This window comes from Oryzias latipes, chromosome 19 (assembly GCF_053564925.1).
Source record: "Oryzias latipes strain Hd-rR chromosome 19, Olatipes_Hd-rR_3.1".
NCBI lineage: Eukaryota > Metazoa > Chordata > Actinopteri > Beloniformes > Adrianichthyidae > Oryzias > Oryzias latipes.
The window spans coordinates 19,024,289-19,047,275 of record NC_136255.1 but is presented as its reverse complement, the minus strand read 5'-3'; the positions used below and the strand labels follow the sequence as shown (position 1 = coordinate 19,047,275).

At 42.4% G+C, this 22,987-nt stretch overlaps 1 protein-coding gene across 3 annotated transcripts in view; it reads right to left on the bottom strand.

Moving 5' to 3' along the window:
• The window catches only part of capn15 (calpain 15), a 37,689-nt gene that overhangs the window by 4,901 nt on the left and 9,801 nt on the right, over nt 1–22,987 (bottom strand). For all 3 annotated transcript variants that reach the window (XM_078937345.1, XM_004080335.5, XM_011488104.4), the window contains 9 exons: nt 13,090–14,713; nt 9,713–9,921; nt 8,408–8,591; nt 6,893–7,116; nt 6,671–6,796; nt 5,923–6,075; nt 1,312–1,473; nt 999–1,234; nt 708–877 (listed from right to left, as the gene is read on the bottom strand). In XM_078937345.1, coding sequence (XP_078793471.1) covers nt 708–877; nt 999–1,234; nt 1,312–1,473; nt 5,923–6,075; nt 6,671–6,796; nt 6,893–7,116; nt 8,408–8,591; nt 9,713–9,921; nt 13,090–14,691 — 3,066 coding nt within the window. In that variant the 5' untranslated portion in view covers nt 14,692–14,713. The remainder of the gene's footprint in view (nt 1–707; nt 878–998; nt 1,235–1,311; nt 1,474–5,922; nt 6,076–6,670; nt 6,797–6,892; nt 7,117–8,407; nt 8,592–9,712; nt 9,922–13,089; nt 14,714–22,987) is intronic.

The following is a 22,987-nucleotide window of genomic DNA, read 5'->3' as shown; positions in this document are numbered from 1 at the left end:
AAAGCTCCCTCTCCTTTTTTAAAGTGGTGAAGCTCAGGAAGAAAGCATGAAATTAGGTCAAAGCTCAAAGCGCAGCTTGTCATTTTTCAAAAAGCAGTATATTCATTCAAGTTTGAGAAAATCTAGTAAGAGGACAATTGGAGATGCAACAAAGACTGGGTTAACCACAAAAGAAAGAAAAAAAATGAGATTATGTCCAGATTCACTCTCATCACACATCAGCACAGAACAGTTTGTTCTCCAGCAGGATCAGATCCCTTCACACATGTTTGAAGGTTTCTTCCATAAACTATTGAGAGGACACTAAACAAACAAATGGAAATATATATATTTATATATATCTGTTCAGAAATGTGGTCTATTTAGTATTTCATTAATTGGTGGAGTTTGAAAGCTTGAATGGTTCTATCTACCACTTTGCCCAAAACCTTGAGAATCACACATTAAAAGCTCCAATTAGTATTCGTTACTTTTTCCTTTAATGTTTAAACACTGCTTTTAGTATCATTTTTGTGTTCTAATCAAAAGCAAAGTTTGAAATTAAATCCATTTCCATAATTCTTCCCTCTACAATGATTCTGATGCAGGTTTGATCTACATGACATGAACTATAAATAAACTAACATGTCAATTGAATTTGGATTATTACAGGTTTTACGACAAACTTAGTGTTTAAATTCTTGTTTTATCTAACAGGCTTGTCTCACCTCATGCCTTTCTCCTTTGTTCTCAGTCAGCAGGATGATGGCATCAGCCAGGGTGGTGGCAGTTGCTTCCACCTGCTCCACCATGACCTGTCGAGAGCTGTAGATGGCTAAGATGTAGCCGGGAAAGTCCTGGCTGGGTCGCCGTGCTGCTCCGCTGGTTGGGCTAGAGACTTTATAGGAAGATGACAGATGCTAATTTCAGGAAAGGCTCAAAAACTATAAGTATATATTTTAGCTTAAGTAAGTATTTCTTGCTGGCATTGCTTCTTGCCTCTGTTTCTGTACACCTACCGGGCGTGGGTGGGCCTCCCGTCCCGCTGACATTCATCTGCCAGTGGTTGAAGGCGCAGCAGACAACAGCATACTCCCCCGGCTCCAGCATGACATCACAGCCGACGAACTTCTTCACCGCTCTCTTGCTGTGCGCCAACAGGCGTCCCAGTATCAGCTTGTTACCACTACCGAAGGAGGCACGGAAGACCATGATGCAGAGGTCCAGCAGGTGGCTGTCTGCTGTGTCTGAGCGCCTGGAGGGGTGTTTCAGGTAGTGAGAAACATATGAGAGGGGGGGGGGTTCTGTGTGTGGAGAGAGTCTTAAAGCTACCTGCTTCCCTCCTGGAAGAGAGCAAACTCCAGAGCCGTCCTCTCCAGCACAGTCAGGGCTGTGACCGTGACCGGCCCACTGGCTTTGCTAGGGAAGCTGCCTTGTAGCCTCACCTCCTGCCAGTCTGAGTGGATCTTACAAATGTCTACTGAGTCAAAGTACCTGCAGATGCATAAAAGTGAAGAGTGAGGTCATTCTTCTGCAGGACAAGAAGACTGTACAATGTTAATGCAAGTCAAAACACTGCAAGTGGATTTATTTGTGTCAAAGTATGAAGAAAACCTCATCTAATGCATCTAATCATGTATCCTGCAAATATGACAATACTTTTTTTCAACTTCATCTCACAACATCTTCTTTTTGAGAATTAGGTTCTGTTCATTCAGCTACCCAAATAAAGAAATCCAAAAAGAGAGAGAAAAAAAAGCATAAAGGTTGTTTGGGAGTCTTTTTGTCTGTTGGATAAAACAAACAGCCAGAGGGTGATGAGTATCGTGCCTCGGCTGAGCATGTTTGTCAGGTTTAAGCAGCTCTTTAAGGATGTTAGATTATTTCATTGAAAAGAATGAGCGAAAAAAAAACAGACAGATGTTCGGTAATTTGTCTCACTTGAAGAGAATATTGAGTAAATCCAGAAAAAGGCAGCTCTGTCAATGCGATCGCTTTATGAAATAATACAAAATAGTATATTTGAAAGGCCCCCTGAAGCAATTGCTACCAGTCATCAGTTATAGTCATATTTTCTAATATACAACTCTCCAATGTTTTCTATTTCACTTTGGTTGACAAAACAGCCAGTGAAGTCTTTGGATAAGGCAAAAGCTGGAGATCCAGCCATGCAGATTAATATGAAAGAGAATGCCCACAAAAACAAAGGGCTTGTCAATAGTGGATGCTGAGGGCAAGGATTATATGTAATATGAAAAAACAATCAAAATACTGAGAGTCAGAGCCATTACAAATGTAAGCCTGTGCTGAATCCCTGGCAAACGAGGCACTAGGCAAAAAACAAAAGCGTGTATAGCAGATAAATAGCAGATGGTCAAAGATACCCATAAACGCTCAGGATTATTCATCTATTCATACCGTGTAAATAGGACTTAAAAGACTGTGTGTCTGCAAAACAAAAGATTTGAGTGCTTTTACCATTACCAGCTGAATCCTCTATAGTATAAGTTCAAAGGAGAATGTAGCAATTTATGACTGCAGTGTTTTTAAAAATAAATATGACTTACTTCCACCTTAGCTTACATTTATTTGGTAAAAAAGAAATAAAAACTGTAGATTTTGGTGCAGTTATAGTGCAGTATGCAGTGAGACGAGCCTTTTATTTCTGTCACTCACTAGGCAGCAGGATGTCTGACTAGTTTGATCTACAGAAATGTAGAAACCACCACCATGACTGATTTACAGTGGTCAGTCTGCGGTGCATCTCCGTTGCGTTTAAACAAATAACATGAAGTGTTTGTTGATCAATCGTAATGTTTATGTCGCCTCTGTCATGTCTGCGCCTGACGTCCGTCTCTTACATGTATGCGTCTAACGTCCGTCTCTTACATGTCTGCGTCTAACGTCCGTCTCTGCCATGTCTGCGTCTGACGTCCGTCCCTGTCATGTCTGCGTCTGACGTCCGTCTCTGTCATGTCTGCGTCTGACGTCCGTCTCTTACATGTCTGCGTCTAACGTCCGTCTCTTACATGTCTGCGTCTAACGTCCGTCTCTTACATGTCTGCGTCTAACGTCCGTCTCTGCCATGTCTGCGTCTAACGTCCGTCTCTTACATGTCTGCGTCTGACGTCCGTCCCTGTCATGTCTGCGTCTGACGTCCGTCTCTGTCATGTCTGCGCCTGACGTCCGTCTCTTACATGTCTGCGTCTGACGTCCGTCTCTGCCATGTCTGCGTCTAACGTCCGTCTCTGCCATGTCTGCGTCTAACGTCCGTCTCTGCCATGTCTGCGTCTAACGTCCGTCTCTTACATGTCTGCGTCTAACGTCCGTCTCTGCCATGTCTGCGTCTAACGTCCGTCTCTTACATGTCTGCGTCTGATGTCCGTCTCTGCCATGTCTGCGTCTAACGTCCGTCTCTTACATGTCTGCGTCTAACGTCCGTCTCTGCCATGTCTGCGTCTAACGTCCGTCTCTTACATGTCTGCGTCTGACGTCCGTCCCTGTCATGTCTGCGCCTGACGTCCGTCTCTGTCATGTCTGCGTCTGACGTCCGTCTCTTTCATGTCTGCGTCTGCCGTCCGTCCCTGTCATGTCTGCGTCTGACGTCCGTCCCTGTCATGTCTGCGTCTGACGTCCGTCTCTGTCATGTCTGCGTCTGACGCCCGTCTCTTTCATGTCTGCGTCTGACGCCCGTCCCTGTCATGTCTGCGTCTGACGTCCGTCTCTGTCATGTCTGCGTCTGACGTCCGTCCCTGTCATGTCTGCGTCTGACGTCCATCTCTTTCATGTCTGCGTCTGCCGTCCGTCCCTGTCATGTCTGCGTCTGACGTCCGTCCCTGTCATGTCTGCGTCTGACGTCCGTCTCTGTCATGTCTGCGTCTGACGTCCGTCTCTTACATGTCTGCGTCTGACGTCCGTCCCAGTCATGTCTGCGTCTGACGTCCGTCTCTGTCATGTCTGCTTCTGACGTCCGTCTCTTTCATGTCTGCGTCTGCCGTCCGTCCCTGTCATGTCTACGTCTGACGTCCGTCCCTGTCATGTCTGCGTCTGACGTCCGTCTCTGCCATGTCTGCGTCTAACGTCCGTCTCTTACATGTCTGCGTCTGACGTCCGTCCCTGTCATGTCTGCGTCTGACGTCCGTCTCTGTCATGTCTGCGTCTGACGTCCGTCTCTTTCATGTCTGCGTCTGCCGTCCGTCCCTGTCATGTCTGCGTCTGACGTCCGTCTCTGCCATGTCTGCGTCTAACGTCCGTCTCTTACATGTCTGCGTCTGACGTCCGTCCCTGTCATGTCTGCGTCTGACGTCCGTCTCTGTCATGTCTGCGTCTGACGTCCGTCCCTTTCATGTCTGCGTCTGCCGTCCGTCCCTGTCATGTCTGCGTCTGACGTCCGTCCCTGTCATGTCTGCGTCTGACGTCCGTCCCTGTCATGTCTGCGTCTGACGTCCGTCCCTGTCATGTCTGCGTCTGACGTCCGTCTCTGTCATGTCTGCGTCTGACGTCCGTCCCTGTCATGTCTGCGTCTGACGTCCGTCTCTTTCATGTCTGCGTCTGCCGTCCGTCCCTGTCATGTCTGCGTCTGACGTCCGTCCCTGTCATGTCTGCGTCTGACGTCCGTCTCTGTCATGTCTGCGTCTGACGTCCGTCTCTTACATGTCTGCGTCTGACGTCTGTCCCTGTCATGTCTGCGTCTGACGTCCGTCCCTGTCATGTCTGCGTCTGACGTCCGTCTCTGTCATGTCTGCGTCTGACGTCCGTCTCTTACATGTCTGCGTCTGACGTCCGTCCCTGTCATGTCTGCGTCTGACGTCCGTCTCTGTCATGTCTGCGTCTGACGTCCGTCTCTTTCATGTCTGCGTCTGCCGTCCGTCCCTGTCATGTCTCCGTCTGACGTCCGTCCCGGTCATGTCTGCGTCTGACGTCCGTCTCTGCCATGTCTGCGTCTAACGTCCGTCTCTTACATGTCTGCGTCTGACGTCCGTCCCTGTCATGTCTGCGTCTGACGTCCGTCTCTGTCATGTCTGCGTCTGACGTCCGTCTCTTTCATGTCTGCGTCTGCCGTCCGTCCCTGTCATGTCTGCGTCTGACGTCCGTCTCTGTCATGTCTGCGTCTGACGTCCGTCTCTTACATGTCTGCGTCTGACGTCCGTCCCTGTCATGTCTGCGTCTGACGTCCGTCTCTGTCATGTCTGCGTCTGACGTCCGTCTCTTTCATGTCTGCGTCTGCCGTCCGTCCCTGTCATGTCTGCGTCTGACGTCCGTCCCGGTCATGTCTGCGTCTGACGTCCGTCTCTGCCATGTCTGCGTCTAACGTCCGTCTCTTACATGTCTGCGCCTGACGTCCGTCCCTGTCATGTCTGCGTCTGACGTCCGTCTCTGTCATGTCTGCGTCTGACGTCCGTCTCTTTCATGTCTGCGTCTGCCGTCCGTCCCTGTCATGTCTGCGTCTGACGTCCGTCTCTGTCATGTCTGCGTCAGACGTCCGTCTCTTTAATGTCTGCGTCTGACGTCCGTCCCTCAGCACTGGAAGCTTCATGCTGGATTTCTATTTGGGTTACTTTAAGTGCTGAATATGATGAAAAAAGCCAAAAAAAACTACAGTTCTGGGTTTCACTATGAAACTTCTAATGATCTTTCAAATTAAAATGATAAAATTATATTTCATATTTAGGGTGGTGTGCCCAAACAATAACGCACATTAACACTGCAGATAACACCAGTATCCATTTTCGCCATTTTTGCTTTAACAGACATACAGTTTAGTTTTCCAAGAACTCAAATGCACATGGGATGATTGCTAACGTTTCTGATGAACTACTCTACACGGGTGTGGCAGGACAAGGACGAGGAAACCTTTTTTTCTTTTTTCTTGAGAGGTCGTCTGATCAACAGATAGAAATAAAAGAAGGTCAAAAACAAAAGACGTGATTTTGTGATCATTACTTTATGAAATCGCTGTATTCCATCCAGAAAACTCCTTCGCTGCTACCATGAGCCATCAGCTCGTGACGAAGGTGCTGCGGCCAGTCTGTCCACTCGTCTGACCAGCTACCGTTCCAAGAGAAGCGCCCCCACGGATTTCGGAGACGCAACAACCTGCGTCCAAAGTAAAAAAAAAAAAAAAACAAGTTAAAAGTCAGAGTGAGACCTGAGGGCCTTTCAATAACAGCCCAGTCCTTTCCTGGCTGACTCCTTTGTTCTTTAATGGATCACTTCCTTCACTTAAGCAACACCTTTTATTTCCTTGCCTCCAATCTGATAGCGAGTAACAAAAGAAAAATGGACACCGATTAATCAAAGTCCACACTTTCCAAATAAGGAAACAAGTGAATCATTGATTTCAAACCACTTTTAACATCATGACAATCTCTGCAGACAGTGACAGCCTCGTTGAATGCTTCACAGCTTTCCCACTGCTTTGCAGGTAGAAATTAAAGTGGCGGCATGTTGCTTTCGAGAAGAAAACATGGAATCATGGCTAAATACCTAAAGTAGGTACCTGCTTTAACTTAAAATTTATTTTATAAAATATTTCCTCCTAATGTTTTGGGGAAAAACATAAAAAGAATCAAAACTGGGAGACAATACAAATTGAAATGAATTTTTCATTTGTGACTCAGATCCACAGAAACCCTCAACAGAGTGATTGAACATTTCAGAGAGCAGGCAGCTCCTCGTCTCCTTTTTGCACCTGTAACCCTGGACATCTCGAACATCCAAGATGGAATAAGCATGTCGCGGCCTCAGACCCAAAGACTCGTAGACACTATCATCCACCTTCATGTTGCCTCCACCACAGGATGCACCCATCAGAAACCTAAATGACAGCCAAGCATGTGAGATATTATTAACATAATCTGATTAGTAGTAACAGCATTCTCTTTCTTGATTGAGGGTCTGAATCCCTTCTTACCCAGCCTCCTTGGAGCTGAGCATCTTGGCCCAGATGAGGTCCGTATCAATAGGTTCCTCCCTGGGGTTGGTGGAGCTGACCTGGAGCATGAGAGAGTCACAGGGGGCCCCCGTGAGTGTTGCCAGGCCCTCGATGGCACGCCCTGCCTGCAGGGCAAAGTAGGAACCGTGGAGTTTGGCAAGAGCCTTTTCAATGAGGGCCACCCATAGCTGCTTCCTCTGGGCCTAAAATAATAAGACAGAAAAAGGAGGGATTGAGGATGACTCACTGGGGAAGAAAGGCTTTGTAGCATTATGTATGCTTCAATCCATATTTTTTAAAGGTCCTCAAACTGACAGTGAAGCTCATTTTCAGGACTCAAGTTTTAAAATATTACAACATAATAACATAAAGCATCCATTTATTTTCCTTATATTCCTTCAAATAAAGAATTTAAAAGAGAACGTCATTCTGTTGTCTTGTTTTTGTTGCTTGTGCCACATAGTTTTATGATGATAAGAGAAATGAGATTAGACCTTTACCTGCAGGGAGAAAAGTAAGTCTCTTCTGCAGATAATGGAACCTCGTGTCATTTCCTTGTGCTTTATTCGCTTTATAATCACATTTTTATTTGCCACATAATGGCTGATTAATTAGATAATTGTCCTCAGTGGAACAAGCGAATATGCTCCAATGCCCCAAATTGAGCTTTATAAGTCAAAGAGGTTGTACCCAGAATGGAAAATCTATGTATGCTAAACTGTTTCATTTTGAAGGGAAAACTACAAAAATAAGTCATATTTTAACTTGAATGTATCTTAAAAATGCTTTTTTCTGGTTTATTACAATAGAAATATGTTCTAAGTAGAACCAGCATATCTTTATTCTTAATTTTCACTTAAATCGACTCCAACATTCTTTGATAGCAACACAGAGATCTGTTTACAAGGGTTTATTTTGAATATCATAATAGTTTCTAATATAATATACATAGTATATTTCTGTAACGAAAAAGGTTTCATAATATATACCTTATATGTAATGCTTTTTTGTGTGTTTGTAAAGAAGTTGTAATTATGCTAATTTTCCTTTTAGAAATTCAGTTTTTTGCATTTGCTCTCCATTTTTTGTACACATGACAAGAAAAAAAAACTTCTTTTTCAATGTTTCAAATTAAATAATGCGACCTTCCTGAAGGATTTAACAGCAGATTCATTCAAATACACTTGTCTTGCTTTTATTCTGAAATAAATTACAACTTTTGAGCATTATTCAAAAGTACATCAACACTTTAGTATTAGTTACAAACAAACCAGAATGCAAAATCAGTATTCCAAATGTTTTCAGTCTAGCTAAACTTATAAATGGAATATATTAAAGACACATTTCTCCAGTTAATGAAAGTTTAAAAAAAACTCCAGTTTATGTAATGATTCCTTTAAGTACTTTATATTTTATAATCAAAATTAGCTTTTTCTTTCCAAATCCCTTTATTCCCCGCGATAATGCTAATTTTTTAAATTCCATTGTTATAACCTGGGAAAAGAGCAGGTATCCATATTCGTCACAGGGCAGCATGTCATCCACCAGCACTGTTGTCCACGTTCCATCTTTACACAGCCGAATCTGGTACGCTCCCTCGTGACAAATAGTCCTGGTGATCATTACCCTCTCCACCAGCTCTGGACGCTCTGCCAACACCGCCAGCGCACTCAGAAACCTGCAGAGACAGAAAACTCGACTTGAAAATGGAACGCTTGATCTGAACAAACAGCGTTCAAAATCAGAGACAAGCAATGAAAAAAAAACCCAGCAAGAACTGATGAGCAGGACTGACAGGCAAATATCAGAGTGATTCTGCATTTCAGTCAGAAGATGAACGCTTTAGAAATCACAGATTAGAAGAACAAGCAGCTATTGAAACTGTTAATGTAATACCTTGAGCAGTTATGAATGACTTATGTATGATTTTACCTCACTAAAGTGAAATCTGTCCTATTTCACAAGTTACTTTTTTATATTTTCTGGCCACTTCCTCTGTAGTGTTCATTCATTCTGCAGCACAGAAATCATAATTTAATCATTAAGAAGGACACTAAGCCAAACAGAATGTAAAAATACATATGGAAACTCAAGGAAGTGGTAAAAGTAGTGCAATAAAATACAAATAGAACATCTACTCTGATGTCCACGGGTGCTTTACTTTTCAAGAACGTAAGCGTGACTTTCTTTCCTACCATCTTTATGTCTGTATCCTTCCTAAAAATGAGTTAAAGCCAACAGGGAAGGTTTTTTTTCTGCTAAGTCTGGTTGCAAATGAAAAGATTTCCTTCTGGGGCGAGTTATTTTTGATAAGCTTTGTGAGCTGTGATGAAGTGGTTGCACTCACACGACTTTGGAAGTGCAGGTGTGTGAGCTTGTGGAGGGAGATGGAGGATGGAAACACACAGAAACACACACATCAAAGAGACACTCCCAACAAGGGCATAGATATAACCGACGTGCTCAAAGCCACGCTTGTGGTCGGAGCCCACCTGTCAGGTGAATCTGCACATAAATCAAACTGCAAAAGGTCACTGCATTATTTCTTCCCTTCTATCTTTTATATTTGCCACCAAATGAAAATGTTTGTTTTGTGCTTTGTTTTTCTCTGGTCAAAGCTAGAGTTCCCTTAAAAATAATTCTAATATTACATATTGTCTGTTTGAAAGTCATTTAATCCTTCCAATTTTTTGCTAAAAATTATGTAAGGTGTTTTGTCAAAAATGATTTTGCAGCCCACAGACGTCCATGGGTAATGGCCTTCACTGATGATGTCCAGTTTTTGTTGTGACAACTCACCAGCAGTTTCCAAGGAGCCCTTGGAGGATGTCAGAGGGCCTTGGCGTGCGGAAGACGGACCACTTGACGCTACGGTCTTTGAAGTTGCTGCAGTTGATTTCATGGGGACGCAGCCACTTCTTGATCCGCTGCTGGACGCTGTCCCCCTCTGGGAAACCCACGGAGCGAGGCCCAGGGGGAAAGCTGTCATCCACAAAGTTCACAGAGTTCTGGCCGAGGACAAGAGATACACATAGAATGTCACAATGTAGATGAGAAGTGGCATATATAGGAGCATAAACAAATATACCCTGAAGTGCAGTTTTGGTTTCTATAGGGACAATAGAGCAGGCAATCCCATGAGGCCCAGATTCTGGGTCAAAAAAGGACAAATGCTTCCCTCATTAATACAAGTAGCAAAAAAACTGATTTCTTTGTCGTCATGGTACCAAGTAGGAAACCAGCTGTTTCACAACATCCTCTACAGAAAAAAGATGAATAACAAATATGCAAGTTACAAAAGAAATTGCAGTAGATGTTGGAAAAATCTAAGGACTTTACTGACACAGAAAGCACATGCAATTTGCTCATCACCTCTTGAACATACCTAGGAAGCCACATGCTAAACCACATCCAGCTTTCTAACCAGAGTGAAGTGAATGGGTTTATTCAGTTGAATTGCTAAGAATATCTAGAAGCTCACAGTAAAATATATATAAAAAAAAGTTGGTAGGTGTTTTACAGAAATGCTTTTCTGGTGTCAATGCAGCATTAGGTACCAAAGAAATCACTTCCAATCCTTCTGTATACCAACAAGTCAAGGACTCCATGTGACCCTTTGATTGCATTTATTGTACAGATAAATAAGTCACCTGTTTTTGTGTTGTTTTTTTTTAATAAAAGGACAGATCAGGTGTGACCTTGGGGACATATTGGTGAAGAGAACCAAATATAAAGACACAAAACATGAAAAGGGATCCTTTCTAGTTACATCCCATCAGTCATCTTGAGCCAGTAAGACTGTCCTCACCAGGTGACCTTGGTCATGGTGACCTGGATAAACCTAGATAAATGTATGACGGCTGCTGAACAATCCTGTGTGGAGGAAGAAGAACTGCTTCCTCCCAAACCTTCAGAACCAAAAGCATCCCCCACCAATCCCATGAAGTGCAGGGAGTGAATTATAAAACTAAAGGAATCAGCCATTACAGAGACAGAGATGTCAATCCATGTAATCACAATTTCTAATCAACTTTGTGAATCTGAAGTCAAAAAAATGGTTCAAGCAACACAGTAGAATAAGGGGAAAACTTTCTAAACAATCTGCTAAAACGTGGCATTTAACCGAGGCTTTTTAAGACCCTTGGGGGAAAAAAACCTGGAAGCTTTGCTGTATTTTTCAGGTCATTAATGATAGCTGCTAGGCGTAGTGAGTAAGCAGACTGGCATCAAGCTCACGCCTCTCGTTCTCAAAGCTAATCAAATCCAGTTGAAACCAAGGAGCTGAGACGGACAAACAGCAATTTCCTAAAACGAGAATATTTCTTCAGAAAATATTCCATCTCTGCTGATTGCCTATTTGATGACCAACAGCTTTTGTAGAGCACTTTGAAATGCCACAACTGATGCAATTAGGGATTAAAGTCACTGTAACAAAAAAAAAAAAAAAAAACAGACCTGCTCCTATTCTCTTTGGCTAAAAATAAGTCACCTTGGCACAAAACCTGAGCATGATAACTGGGTTCAGGTATTTTGGTGGGGGAGCAACAGGAACATATTTTCAGGCATCATTTTACAAAAAAAAGGGACTGAGCATGAGGACACAGATGTGATGGAAGGAGACAGGTTGATAAAGATAGGAAAGAAAGGAGGGCAAAGCTACTGGAAGACAAATGCAAATTATCTGAGCAGGAAAGAAAACAGCCAAAAATAAAGAACTCTTTTTAGTTGAAATGACAATCTCAGGTTAGGCAGCACGTAGAGGAAAAGCGAGGGTGGGGATGAGGGATCTCCAACATCCTTCCTCCCCACTGAGCCAGCTTCCCTCCTACGCTCACTAAAATGAGCCCTGTGAGTGACTTTCAAAGAAGGCATTAATAATGCATTTCTGATCTCACCTTATACTATTGTAAACATGGGATGAGTGGTGGGATGCAGCTGTAATAAAGCACGCACTGTATATGGCTGCCACCTGCATACAAACGGCTTTACATTCCACTTCGATCAGGCTTAATCAGATTTGTCTCATCAGCATTAGCATAAGCGGAATGAACAAATTGTCTCAGCGCTACGCTTCGTCAGTCCTCCATGCATAAGGGCTTCTCAAAGGCTCGCCTCTGCAGAGACAACGTGAGCTTGAAAGGTGTAATACAATGGAGCAGAATGACATTGCTTTGCATGCTGAGGGAGGTTTGTTTGCAACGCCAAGCAGCTGTGACACTGACTCACACCAATCAGCTGTGAGTCAGTCTTTTTGAATACAAAAAAAAAAAACACACATAATGCAAAAGCAAAGAAATTATGCAAGCTCCAGGAAGTGACAGAATGTTCCTTTGTCAAGAGTATTCCTCTGTATATTTATTACTATTTTCCTATTTAAATCATTATTTAGTTCACCTTTCACAGTCTCGCAGATTTGTTTAAGGGGAAATATGCATGCTTTTTTACTTAAATTATCTTTTACAGTGCCCTGATTGGCTGTAAGGCCTTGTCAATCAAGCTGCCTCTCTCTCCTGTACAGAATGCATTCAGCTTGCCAGAATTAAATAAATCTGCATGGCGAGCAGATCTTTGGTTTCATTCTTTAACACTGGACTAATTTTCTATGAAGGTCAAACTCAGAGTTTAAACAAGACACATTATGACTAAGTGCATAAAATTAAAGGCTAAAACATTGGAAAGAATTGTAAAACAAGAAAGATAACCACCTATGGCAGGTCATTTTTAGAATGTAAAATGTAAACAAGAAACTATTGAAAAACCCTTTGTTGAACAGTTTTCCCCTGTGATTGGTAGAATTAGTTGCGCTTTTCATTAAATATTTCAATTTCATAACGTCTCCCTTCACTGTTGTCTGGAGCAGGCATCAGGTGATTTTATTCTCTGGTAGTTGAATTAAAATGTACGGATTTGGCGTGTCTGGTTTTCAGGGTTGGGTAGATTGCACCATCACTGAAACTTCAGTAAAAGGCCAAACCATTTTGGAAACACAGAATACAAGCTATTATGTGAATGGATGGTCAAGTACACTTGGACAAATCCTCCACAACTGCCAAATCTCTATAGCCTCCTGATGAAAGTTCAAGTACCTCAAGTACAAGTACTTTGAGTAGTCAGCCCATAGCTAACCGAAATGACTACAGTGTGGACAAAGGTTGTATTATTGACATGTTTCTCACCTCTCTGCAGAAGCTGACAATGTTCTCCCAAAGCTCTTTGGCTTCACCTTCATCATTTCGTCGACGAGCCTCCACATGCATACTCTCCCTCCTCTTCAGGGGCTTCACCACCTTCCGGAGCGTGAGGTACTGCTGAGCTGTGTGGCATGCTGCACAGTTCTTGGCCTTAATGTCATTGAGAAGAGTGCATGCTGGGCAGCTCCACTGTCCTACTTTCTCCTGGAGGTTAGAGGGGGTGGAGAAGGTGGAAGAACCAGAAGGGACCACAGCAGAAGAGGAAGGTGGAAACCCCCGGGCCTGTTTGCGTGCTTTATGACCAGAGGAAGGCGTGCAGCAGCATGGTGCGGTGCCTGGCCCTGATGGGAGGCCACAGTTGGTACAGCAGCGGGGCAAAAGAGGCTGCTGCTCCTGAAAGCCGTGCAGTTTGGAGGAACCACAAGCAGAACACTTGGGTGCACCAGTAGGATTGCGCAATGTACACTTGGAGCAGGCCCAGGTGCTAAAGTCCGGACTAGAGGGGCTCGCGGGGGTAAATCGTACCGTCTCACCAACTAAGTCAATGAGGTCAGAGCCAGCCCGGGATGATCTGCAGACCTCGCACTTGGATGAACTTCCTGAATTAGGTAAGGAGCAGCTGGGGCACTTCCAGGTGGAGACAGCCGAGGAGGATTTAGGGTGGCGTTGACCATCTTCTTCTTCCAAGATGCTGAGGCGCTTTTTGGGGTAAGAAGGTTCCTGGGGCTGAGCGTGTTTGGGCTTGGATGGCTGCTGTGGGCCTGGCTGGGGGGGCACAACTGCTGTTGAAGGGGAGGTGGGGCTTGGAGTGTTTGCAGCAGGCCGCCCAGGAGGGGGAACCTCTCTCCTGCTCCGGGGCACAGGGTTGTTCTGTAGAGAAGAAAAGGGGGTGAAAGAGGATGAGAGGGTCTGAGTAGTGCCCTGGGGGGACTCTTGAGGATCAGAGGAAGAAGGTGGTGGAGAGTCGTCCGTTAGGTCGATGAGCAGCGGTGCTGACCCGGCTGTGTGAACTGGGAACCCTTGGACAGGCGTACGCACCTCAGGCACCACAAGAGCTTCAGGGGGGATCTTGGGCAAAGACAGTTTTCTGGGTCCTCCACAGGCTGAGCATGACATTGCCATGGGGGTGTTGTGGAGAGTGCATCGTGGGCAAGCCCAACCTGAGTGCAGCCCCCCAAGATCCCCCCCTTCTCCGTTGCTTTCGGGTGGCCTTAGGCCTTCCTCTTTAGCTGGCTTCTGTCCATGAGGCTCCAGTAAAACTGTGCTGGTGATGGTAGGGGCTGAAGGTTCATCAGAGGAAGGTTGAAACCCATTTGAGGTGGCAGCCAAACTAGTGGTAGGGGGGTTGCGAGTGTCAGAAGATGGCCCAAAGCCACAGATGGAGCAGGCTCCAGATTCCAGGGGATTGTTGAGGGTACAACGGGGACACGCCCAACGATGCTCCTCGCCACTACTTAGCCGCAGGATCTTGTTGAGATCGGGTTTCTGGCGCGGCGCCTCGCAGATGGAACAGCGAGGTGCTGCACCGGCGTTCAGGAAGGTGCAGCGTCCGCAGGACCACTCACTGCTACGTACCGCTGCAGCCATGGAGCCGGGAGAGTGAGAGTGGCTGTGAAACATTAAAACAATGAGTCAGAAACAAACACTTCAACCAGTAAAACACTTTCAGCAGGAACAGCCAAAGGAAAAAGAAAACAAACAGCACAGTCCGACCCCCCCCCCCCCCCCCCATCCAGGAATATTCAAAACAATATTTAAACAAGGTGAAAACCAACAGAAGGAAGCAATTCAAAAGTCAGAAAATAGGTGTCTGAAGCTGATTATGTGAGAAGATACTAGACAAACAGTCAAACTGCAAGTAAACAAAATAAGAACAGTGTGTGAGAGGAAAAGATTAGCCAGTGCAGTAAAATATCAAATTAAATCTTCCTCCTAGGAGCACTGGGGGTAGTAAATCTATACATAATGGCCACCTGATTAGAGCCAGAGAGAAGCAGCACTGAGTGGAGCAGCCAGAGGAAAGGAAAGCAGAGAAGTTGAGGTTTCTTGCCTCAAAACATTAACTTACATTGCTTTAGCTCTTTTGATTGACACTTAATACAATGGAAAAACACACAGGATCTCATTCACACAATATTAGAACTACTCTCTAGCCTAGTGAAGGTTAATGCAGCCCACATGGATGTAGCTTCAGGCCATGTCAATCTTCTCAAATGCATTTTAAATGGGCAGGTATATCAATACTGGCAATACTCTGGAAGATTCTAATAATACTTTTGTTGTTCAAATGGTCTTAAAACAGCTCTCACCCATACATAAAACCAAACAAGGCTGAGGCAGAAACATGTCGTTTCTCAAGGTTTTCCTGCGGTTTTTCCTTTTAATGATCAACTTTACATTATTAGAAATGGATTGGCACTGTTCGCCACTACAGTAAATCTTTTCTATGTTTCCAAAAAACAAAGCATGAGCAAGTTTTCATTCAAACTGGGCTGCATTTGTAATCGCCTGTGTGTGTGGGCCTACAGTTCAGTCGATTTGACTTATTAACAGTGTTTTAGGACCATCACAGAGAGAGAAGGGGTTGGGGGGACATGGATGTCCCCAAGGGTCAGAGCGCCAGGACCAGTCCATAAATGTCACTGTCAATCAGGCTGTTCATGTGTGAACACTGGCGCAGAGGAAGTAATGCGGGAATTTTCAGCAGGATGAGGTGCTAAGAGCTAGGATGGTACACTGCGTGTCACATTGATTCCCAGGGGGGGAAATGCTGCCCCCAAACTGTCAAAGTTACAAAGTCAGAGAGCTCTATGGCTGCTTCAACAAAAGGCCATGATTAGCAATGGTTGGAGACGAGTTCAAAACCATTTTTAACATGAGATTTTCCTAAAAGTGATTTACAGTCTAATTGTACTGACTGTTTTTTTGATCTTCCTATTTCACTGGCAGACGCAGAAGTATTCAGACAAATCATTTATTCTTAGTTTATTCTTAGTTAACCTTGACTAAAACTTTCAGTATTCTGGGAACATTTTTCCTCTTCCCAAACACAATTGCTTTGTTGCGTGCTTCTTCTGGAGTGTGTATGTGCCATATTTATCTAAACCAAGCATTTTTCCATTCTCAATATTGTCTACCGAACATTATAAACAAGTATTAAAGTGGCAGAAGTCACTTTATATTAGGATGCATTATTCATCCTTCTAAACTCAACCCAGCACTCCAATATAAAGAACTTTTTTCCCCTGAGGAAAAAAGAAAGTTTTTCTTTCCTTCATCATCTCCAAATCCCAGAATATTCAAAGTGACCAGAAGCTACAAATTTTTTTACAGCTTTAAAGAAAGAAAAGAAACTTAAATCTGCTATGAACTTCATCTGTTTGTTGAGGCTACTTTTCAGTCTAGGTTTGCTCAGCGTTTCCTTGGGAGTAAACAAAGTGGCAGCCACATGCTACCTTTGATGGCACATGTTCACACCGTGTCTGCTTCTCCAAAGGCTGGTCTATCTGAGGACTGCCAACAGCAATGACGACAGCAGCAGCAAGTGTCACCGCCTCGTGTTTGATAACAGCTTCCACCCTGTAGCCTCTTTTATGACTGTCAGCTGTGTTTAATCTTAAACAAGAACGCCTACAAAGACCACAAATCCAGGGAGTTTGTCTCACTATGTAGTTCTCTGTAGTATACAACCATCTCCAACTTTGCCATACTCTAATTCAAGATCTACTCCTATTAAATTGATTGTCTAAGATTTTTTCTTTTAACCAATTAGTCACAAGTACAACAAATGTTTTACAAAAAACTAACAAACCAAGTTTGTTCCTGCTTTTTTTTATGTCAGTCCAGCTCTTGTCTTTGTAACAGTCCAGCGAGTGCGTGCAGCAGAAGATGAAGCACTACCGCCTGTGATCTCTAAACCACTATCAAAAGGATGTTCTCCATGCTCACGCTCCCTTCCCTCAAAGGAGTGCACACACCTTTTGTCCTTGGCCCTGTGCTCACTGGAGCTGCTCTAAAAGGCCCCACTTCAGCTTCTCACTAGAGCAGACCTGGGCAGCTGGCCAGCAGTTTACAATGCATACAGCTATCTGTGCAGTTTTTCCTCCATGCAATCCAAATTAATTTTAGAGGGAAAAAAAGGACTACAATATTTGTTTTTTAAATCTACGGTACCTACTGTTATCAGACTTTGAATACATAAGAAAAGATTAATATTATTTTTTTTACAGAAAAGCTTTAATGTGGGAAAATATAAATCATAGATAAAACTGTACAATTATGGAGTAAAAAAGTTGGGGGGGGAAACAAAACCTACAGGTTACAAACAAGTGTAATCCTAAAATAGTAAGTCAAAATATAAAGTATCAACCAACTGTGGTTTTTATCTGCTTTATTTTACATACTAAACTCCATTAGAGATCAAGTGTGCTGAACTGTGCCAGTTTGTCGCTGCCTGACTGTGAGATATTTGGCCTTTGTGCGACAGTCATTAGCACTGCCATTCTAGTGTTGGCTCCAAGCCCACAGCCTGAGGGAAACGTGGAGTTCCTTCCTTGACCAGAGGGGGCAGAGTGCTCCTGCTTGACAGATTTAAGTCAAAAACATTGATTTAAAAAAAATGTTGAATTCCCAAAAATGTATGGTTTGATTCTAAATCATTTATTTTTTTATTGTAAATGTAAAGTCTAACATTGACCAAATAATGTTTCCGTTTCAAGGTAAAAAAAAGTGACAAAGAACCTTCCTATAAATTAAATATTAACTTATTTTTCAAAAGATTAATTATTTGAATTAGAAACAATTATTGAAAGGCATTACAGAGTCTAATAAATGACAGATTTCTGTTAAAACACAAATCTAAAGAGCAAAAAAAGACTAAAAAACAGAAACAAAAAATAGAAATAACTATAGAATCTCGTTTTGTCTACCATACTCAATATTTGACTTGATACTAATTCAATTCCTAGTAAATGATTCATCAGTATGCAGTCGGAAGCTGTTTCTTAGAATAAATGAGTCAGTAATCTGGCATGAAAGCAGAGGAGAGAAAAAACAGAAGTGCTCCAACAAACCAAAGGACAGACAAACACAGCATTTACATGAAATTGTGCGGGAAAATATGATGTTATAACTGAGGGAAAACAACAATTAAACTTGGAGTAAAACCGTATACTACCCTTTAAAAAAAGAACAAAAAAGCTAAATCAAAAAACAATTAAAACATCACAATGGTGTGTCTTAAAAAATTTGAAAGGTTTAAACAGTTTAAAAGTCAAATTTAAACAGAATAATTTTGAGTTTCTTATTCATATAGTTTTTAACCTTGTGTATTTGAAAAATGGGATACAATAAAAATGTTAAGGATCAGAGACTGGTGGTGTGGCACTGTAATTCAAACACCTGCAGATGTTTCCTGGTTTAAAGGTCAGCTGCATGTTGGAAAAATGGATTAAACAAAATGGATTAAACAAAACCATGAATAGTTTTCAGATATAATTCATGGCACCCTTGCACTTCCTTACACACACAACTACAACTGTTCAACAACAAGCTAACTGCTGGCACCAAACAGCACACAGGTTTAAGGCGGAACCGCAAAGGGTGCAACTCAATAATCTATTTATTTTTTAAATTGTAAGCAACAAAATAAAACATTTTTTATCCACAAAATTACTCCTTTAAGAGAAAATATCTTAAAAGAAAATCTGATCTGAGATTTTACACAGAGGTATTACACTCATTGGTTTTTCAATGTGCTACAATCTACAATCAGTCCCAAACAATTCAAGCTAAGATGAAGGAAAAACATTAGAAAAGTTCTCATTTAATTTTAAAACAGCACATGATGAGTTTGTTTATTTTAAAATATGTTTTGCTGTGTACCAACAGTGCCTATTAGGATTAGGCTTGTTGAGCTAGTCTATTGATAAAAGCTCAGTTTATGAGACGAAATAAACGAGTAAATACAAGCAGATTACATGAGAGCACATTATGTTACTGTGCTATAGGAACCTATTTATATGAGCTGCACATTTAAAATTGATCTGAATCTATGTGCTGATTTACATTACGAGCAGCAGAAAGAGCAGTTTTCAGTTAAAGTCCATCCACAGCAGTCTTGTAACCTTTCACTGATTTTTATTCTTTTTCCCCTCCACGATAAATTCTTTAAGAAGACCCCTCAGGGTCAGAATCAGGGTCAGACGACAGATCTTAAGTGGAAAAGCCTCTTTCCATTTTCCGAGTACTGCCTTATGGCATCATATGACTCATCAATAAGTACAGGTCTGGAATGAATTTAGTACTTTGCTCTTTAAAGGTGGAGGAGTAGCCAAAGCCAAGCTTGAAAGCAGCAGATAAAAATGTGAATTTGAAACATTTCAACATGCTGAAACGTGAAGCTGTGGAAGGAGGGACGAGTTGGAGCGCCGCCTCTATGCCGTCATTGCTCTGCATAACTGCAGCTTTCCCAAGAAAGACACAATGTTAGACACAAAGAACTGGGAAGCATTCACAAAAAAAGAAAACGATCCACGTTTATTTTTGGTTCCTATTCCAATCAAATAAGGACGATAAACTTTGTTATTTTTAAGCATGTTTTAGGAACTTTAGGATGATCAGGATCTCACAAACTAACACCAAAAAGCTAAAATGTGCTCCTTTTCTACAACCTGTGCTCATTTCTGACAGGTAAATGTGTCAGGACTGGAGACAACTGCAGATATTTGAATCATTAAACAAGGGAAACTGTCTGGCTCAGGTTCAGCAGACTTTAGTGACAGCAATGCTGGAAGCTGGCAGAAAGCTGCAGAAAGGGGGACGCGATGCCAAAGGAGCTGCTCTGTGGCAGCTGGAATAATCTCCATTTTTAGTTGGCACTGAGAATGAATGCAAACCCTTATATTTTTCTCATCGTTTTCTCCATACATTGAAAACAATGGAGGGGGCCTTTTACGTGTAAGGCTGCCAGGTTCAAATGTGTGGTCTTATCTGGGGCCTGATGGAATTAGGTTACTGAGCATATGCTACAGATTTCCATGGCAACAAGAGTGGGGAAATCTGGAATCATGTCAGCCGCAGTGCCAACAGGCAATTTATTTATTTATTCATTTATTTATTTATTTATTGCTCTGCAACAACAGCTCTGTTTTCTCAAAGGAAGCCTCACTCACTGTTAGAGAAAATGTTAATGCCAACAAATTCTAGAGGATTTGCAAACTGTCCTGACACCAAGCCCGTTCCTTTAAAACAGCAGCAGCGAGGGAAGGCAAGCCGACGTGAAGCGGACATAAACACAGCCAGTGACAATGCTTCTCGACTCCGAGAGGACTGGTTTTAATCCAATTAAAGAGAAGAGGGCCGGTGAATGGAGCTGTGATAAACGGAATCATCTATCATGCTGGGACGGTAGAGACGCCGGGATCCGCTCTGCAGAGCTTCCTGAGGCTTAAAAGCCCCAAGATGTTCAAGGCCACAAAACACAATGATAACATGAGGATGAACAAATAAATAAAGCAAAGTGGCACCGCTGAGTGAAGCTTTTAGACAAGGTCGGCTCACACACTACATTTCTGCGCTTGTTAAGAACGATTTTTCATAAGTGATCTTTCACAGTTGCTTTACTATTTCATGCCCCCCTTACACTTCCCTAAAGCTATGACTGGAACTACAAAAAAACAACAATGCATATGCATTCTCAAGGATAAAAAAAGAATAAAAAAGGAGAGGACGGCTGAAAAAAGAAGGGGGCTTCCAGTGTTCTGTTGTCTGTTTTTCATGTTCAACTCAGCAAAGCTTGCCTACCATGGCTAGACTTGTGCAGCTGTGTTTGTGTGGAAAAGCACATGTGTGTCAGTTGGGGTGAATAGTGATAGAAGATGGGGTTCTAAGTGCTTTCCTTCAGTTTTTTTGGACCATCTGATGTCAGTTGATGTTCGCATAAGTGTCCCTTTATGACTTCCAGCAACAGGTAAAAATGGACTATAATAGTCTGTTTACCTGAGCTAATGCTCTCAGCTGACTAATGGTGTGGACTGCTTGATAATGGAGGAACAGTTTCTGGAAAGAAGCAGAAATAAAAAAAAAAAAAACTATACAACTAAATGTGACAAAACTAGGGTTTCACTTATGTACCGGTTGGTGCTTAAAGGAAGTGTATTCGAACCACTGACTGTATATGAGCACTGAACTGGGTGACCCCACTTCTCTCGTGTTTCATAAAGGAAGTATGCACTGGTTCCAAGAAGCCAAAACCTGTCAGACTTCTAAAGAGAAATACACACCTATTCCTCAGTTATTATATTTGTCAGAATAACCATTCTTACTCTGATAATGTTTTTTTAAACCGTTCTTGCTAATTCTCCTTTTTCATACCCTTTTTTCTTAGTGCAAGTTATTCAAGTCATAAACTGGCCAATCAGATGCCTCAATAGAAGTATGTGATCTTACATCGAACATTCAAAAAGTCTGATTGACAGAATTTCTCTAGCCCTTTCTTAATCGGTAGGGGTGTGGACTTCCAAAAAGTTCACTCCTTATTGATGAGTGGTTGCCATAGAAATGTTGACTCAGATTGACTCGGACCAATCTTAGCTTATTGACGGTTTCTGGTTCCAACTTGGCGATGTCCGTACCTTGCAAAATTGCCAACTGAATTGACTTCCTTTTGTTGGAGCTAAAAGTAAACCATTTTCTTTTGGTGATAACCACACCAGTTCTCATACAAAGTCAATGATTTTAACACAGGGCTAAAAAAAAAATCTTTGTTTACATTAAAAATGTCTAAGGAGGAAGCCAAGACAACTTTTAGGTGTTAAATGTAGAACAAACACAAGGCAGCCATTGACAGCTGTCGGCAGGAATCAAGAAAGATGAAAGCCCAACTGGAGACTGATGCTGAATAAATAAAGACATCCACAGTGGGGGAAATATGATCGGCTCTCTGAAAATCAATAACAACCAGACCATGATGGCCTGAGTGACTCAGCAACAACTTCAATACACTTCAGACGGTCAATATCACCTGCCTGTTACTGTTCCAGAGGACATGCCCAAAAAAAAAACTATAAAAAGCTGGAGGGAAGAATAGATCGAAAACAAATCTACAGAAGCTTCATGAAGAACGATTGGGAGGATCTGCTGTAAATAAGTCAGTAAAAACACTGCATGAGTCCTATAAAGCAGGTACTTTGGATGTAATGGCAATGAGAGAAATTACAGGAACCTACCATGGCAGACTTCTTTCTCTATTTGTTCTTACATAACAAGCAAACAAAGAAGAGCTGTCATTACCAAGGAGGTCTACCCAGATGCAGAGTGTTGATTCAACAAAACAGGCCAAACCACATAGCTGCTTAGTGCGCTGTAGAAAAAAAAAACAAAAAGCTCTCACAATGTTGGACGTTCATGTTTATCAGTTTGGAGCATCACGGACTCTTGCTTTGCGGGTTTGAAAAAGAAAAACAAACAAAAAAAACTCCTCAGCTGCTGATAACGGCATACATGGGTGTTTTCTCGAAATTGAAAGAAATAGAAACTTGTAACTAGGTCTTATTTAAACCAAAAGAAAAGTTATCTGCATTTATTGAGTTCTGCTTCATTGAGTCAATACCCCATAGCAGCCTATACTGAGCTAGGAGGAGGTGGGATTTAGTGTTTCAAATCCAGCTTACTGCAGATTTTGGGTGCATCATGGACAAACATCAAAATGCGAGCTTTGATTAGATAAGCTCCAATGGAAAAGCGGATGTTATCTATGCTACTGTGTAACAAAATCCCTCAGTCAGTGAGGATTTTTGATCAACTATTAAGGAGTTTCTACATGAAGTATTAATGAACCAAATAGCTACAGCTGAACAAGATCATAATGTAAAAAAAATTAAGA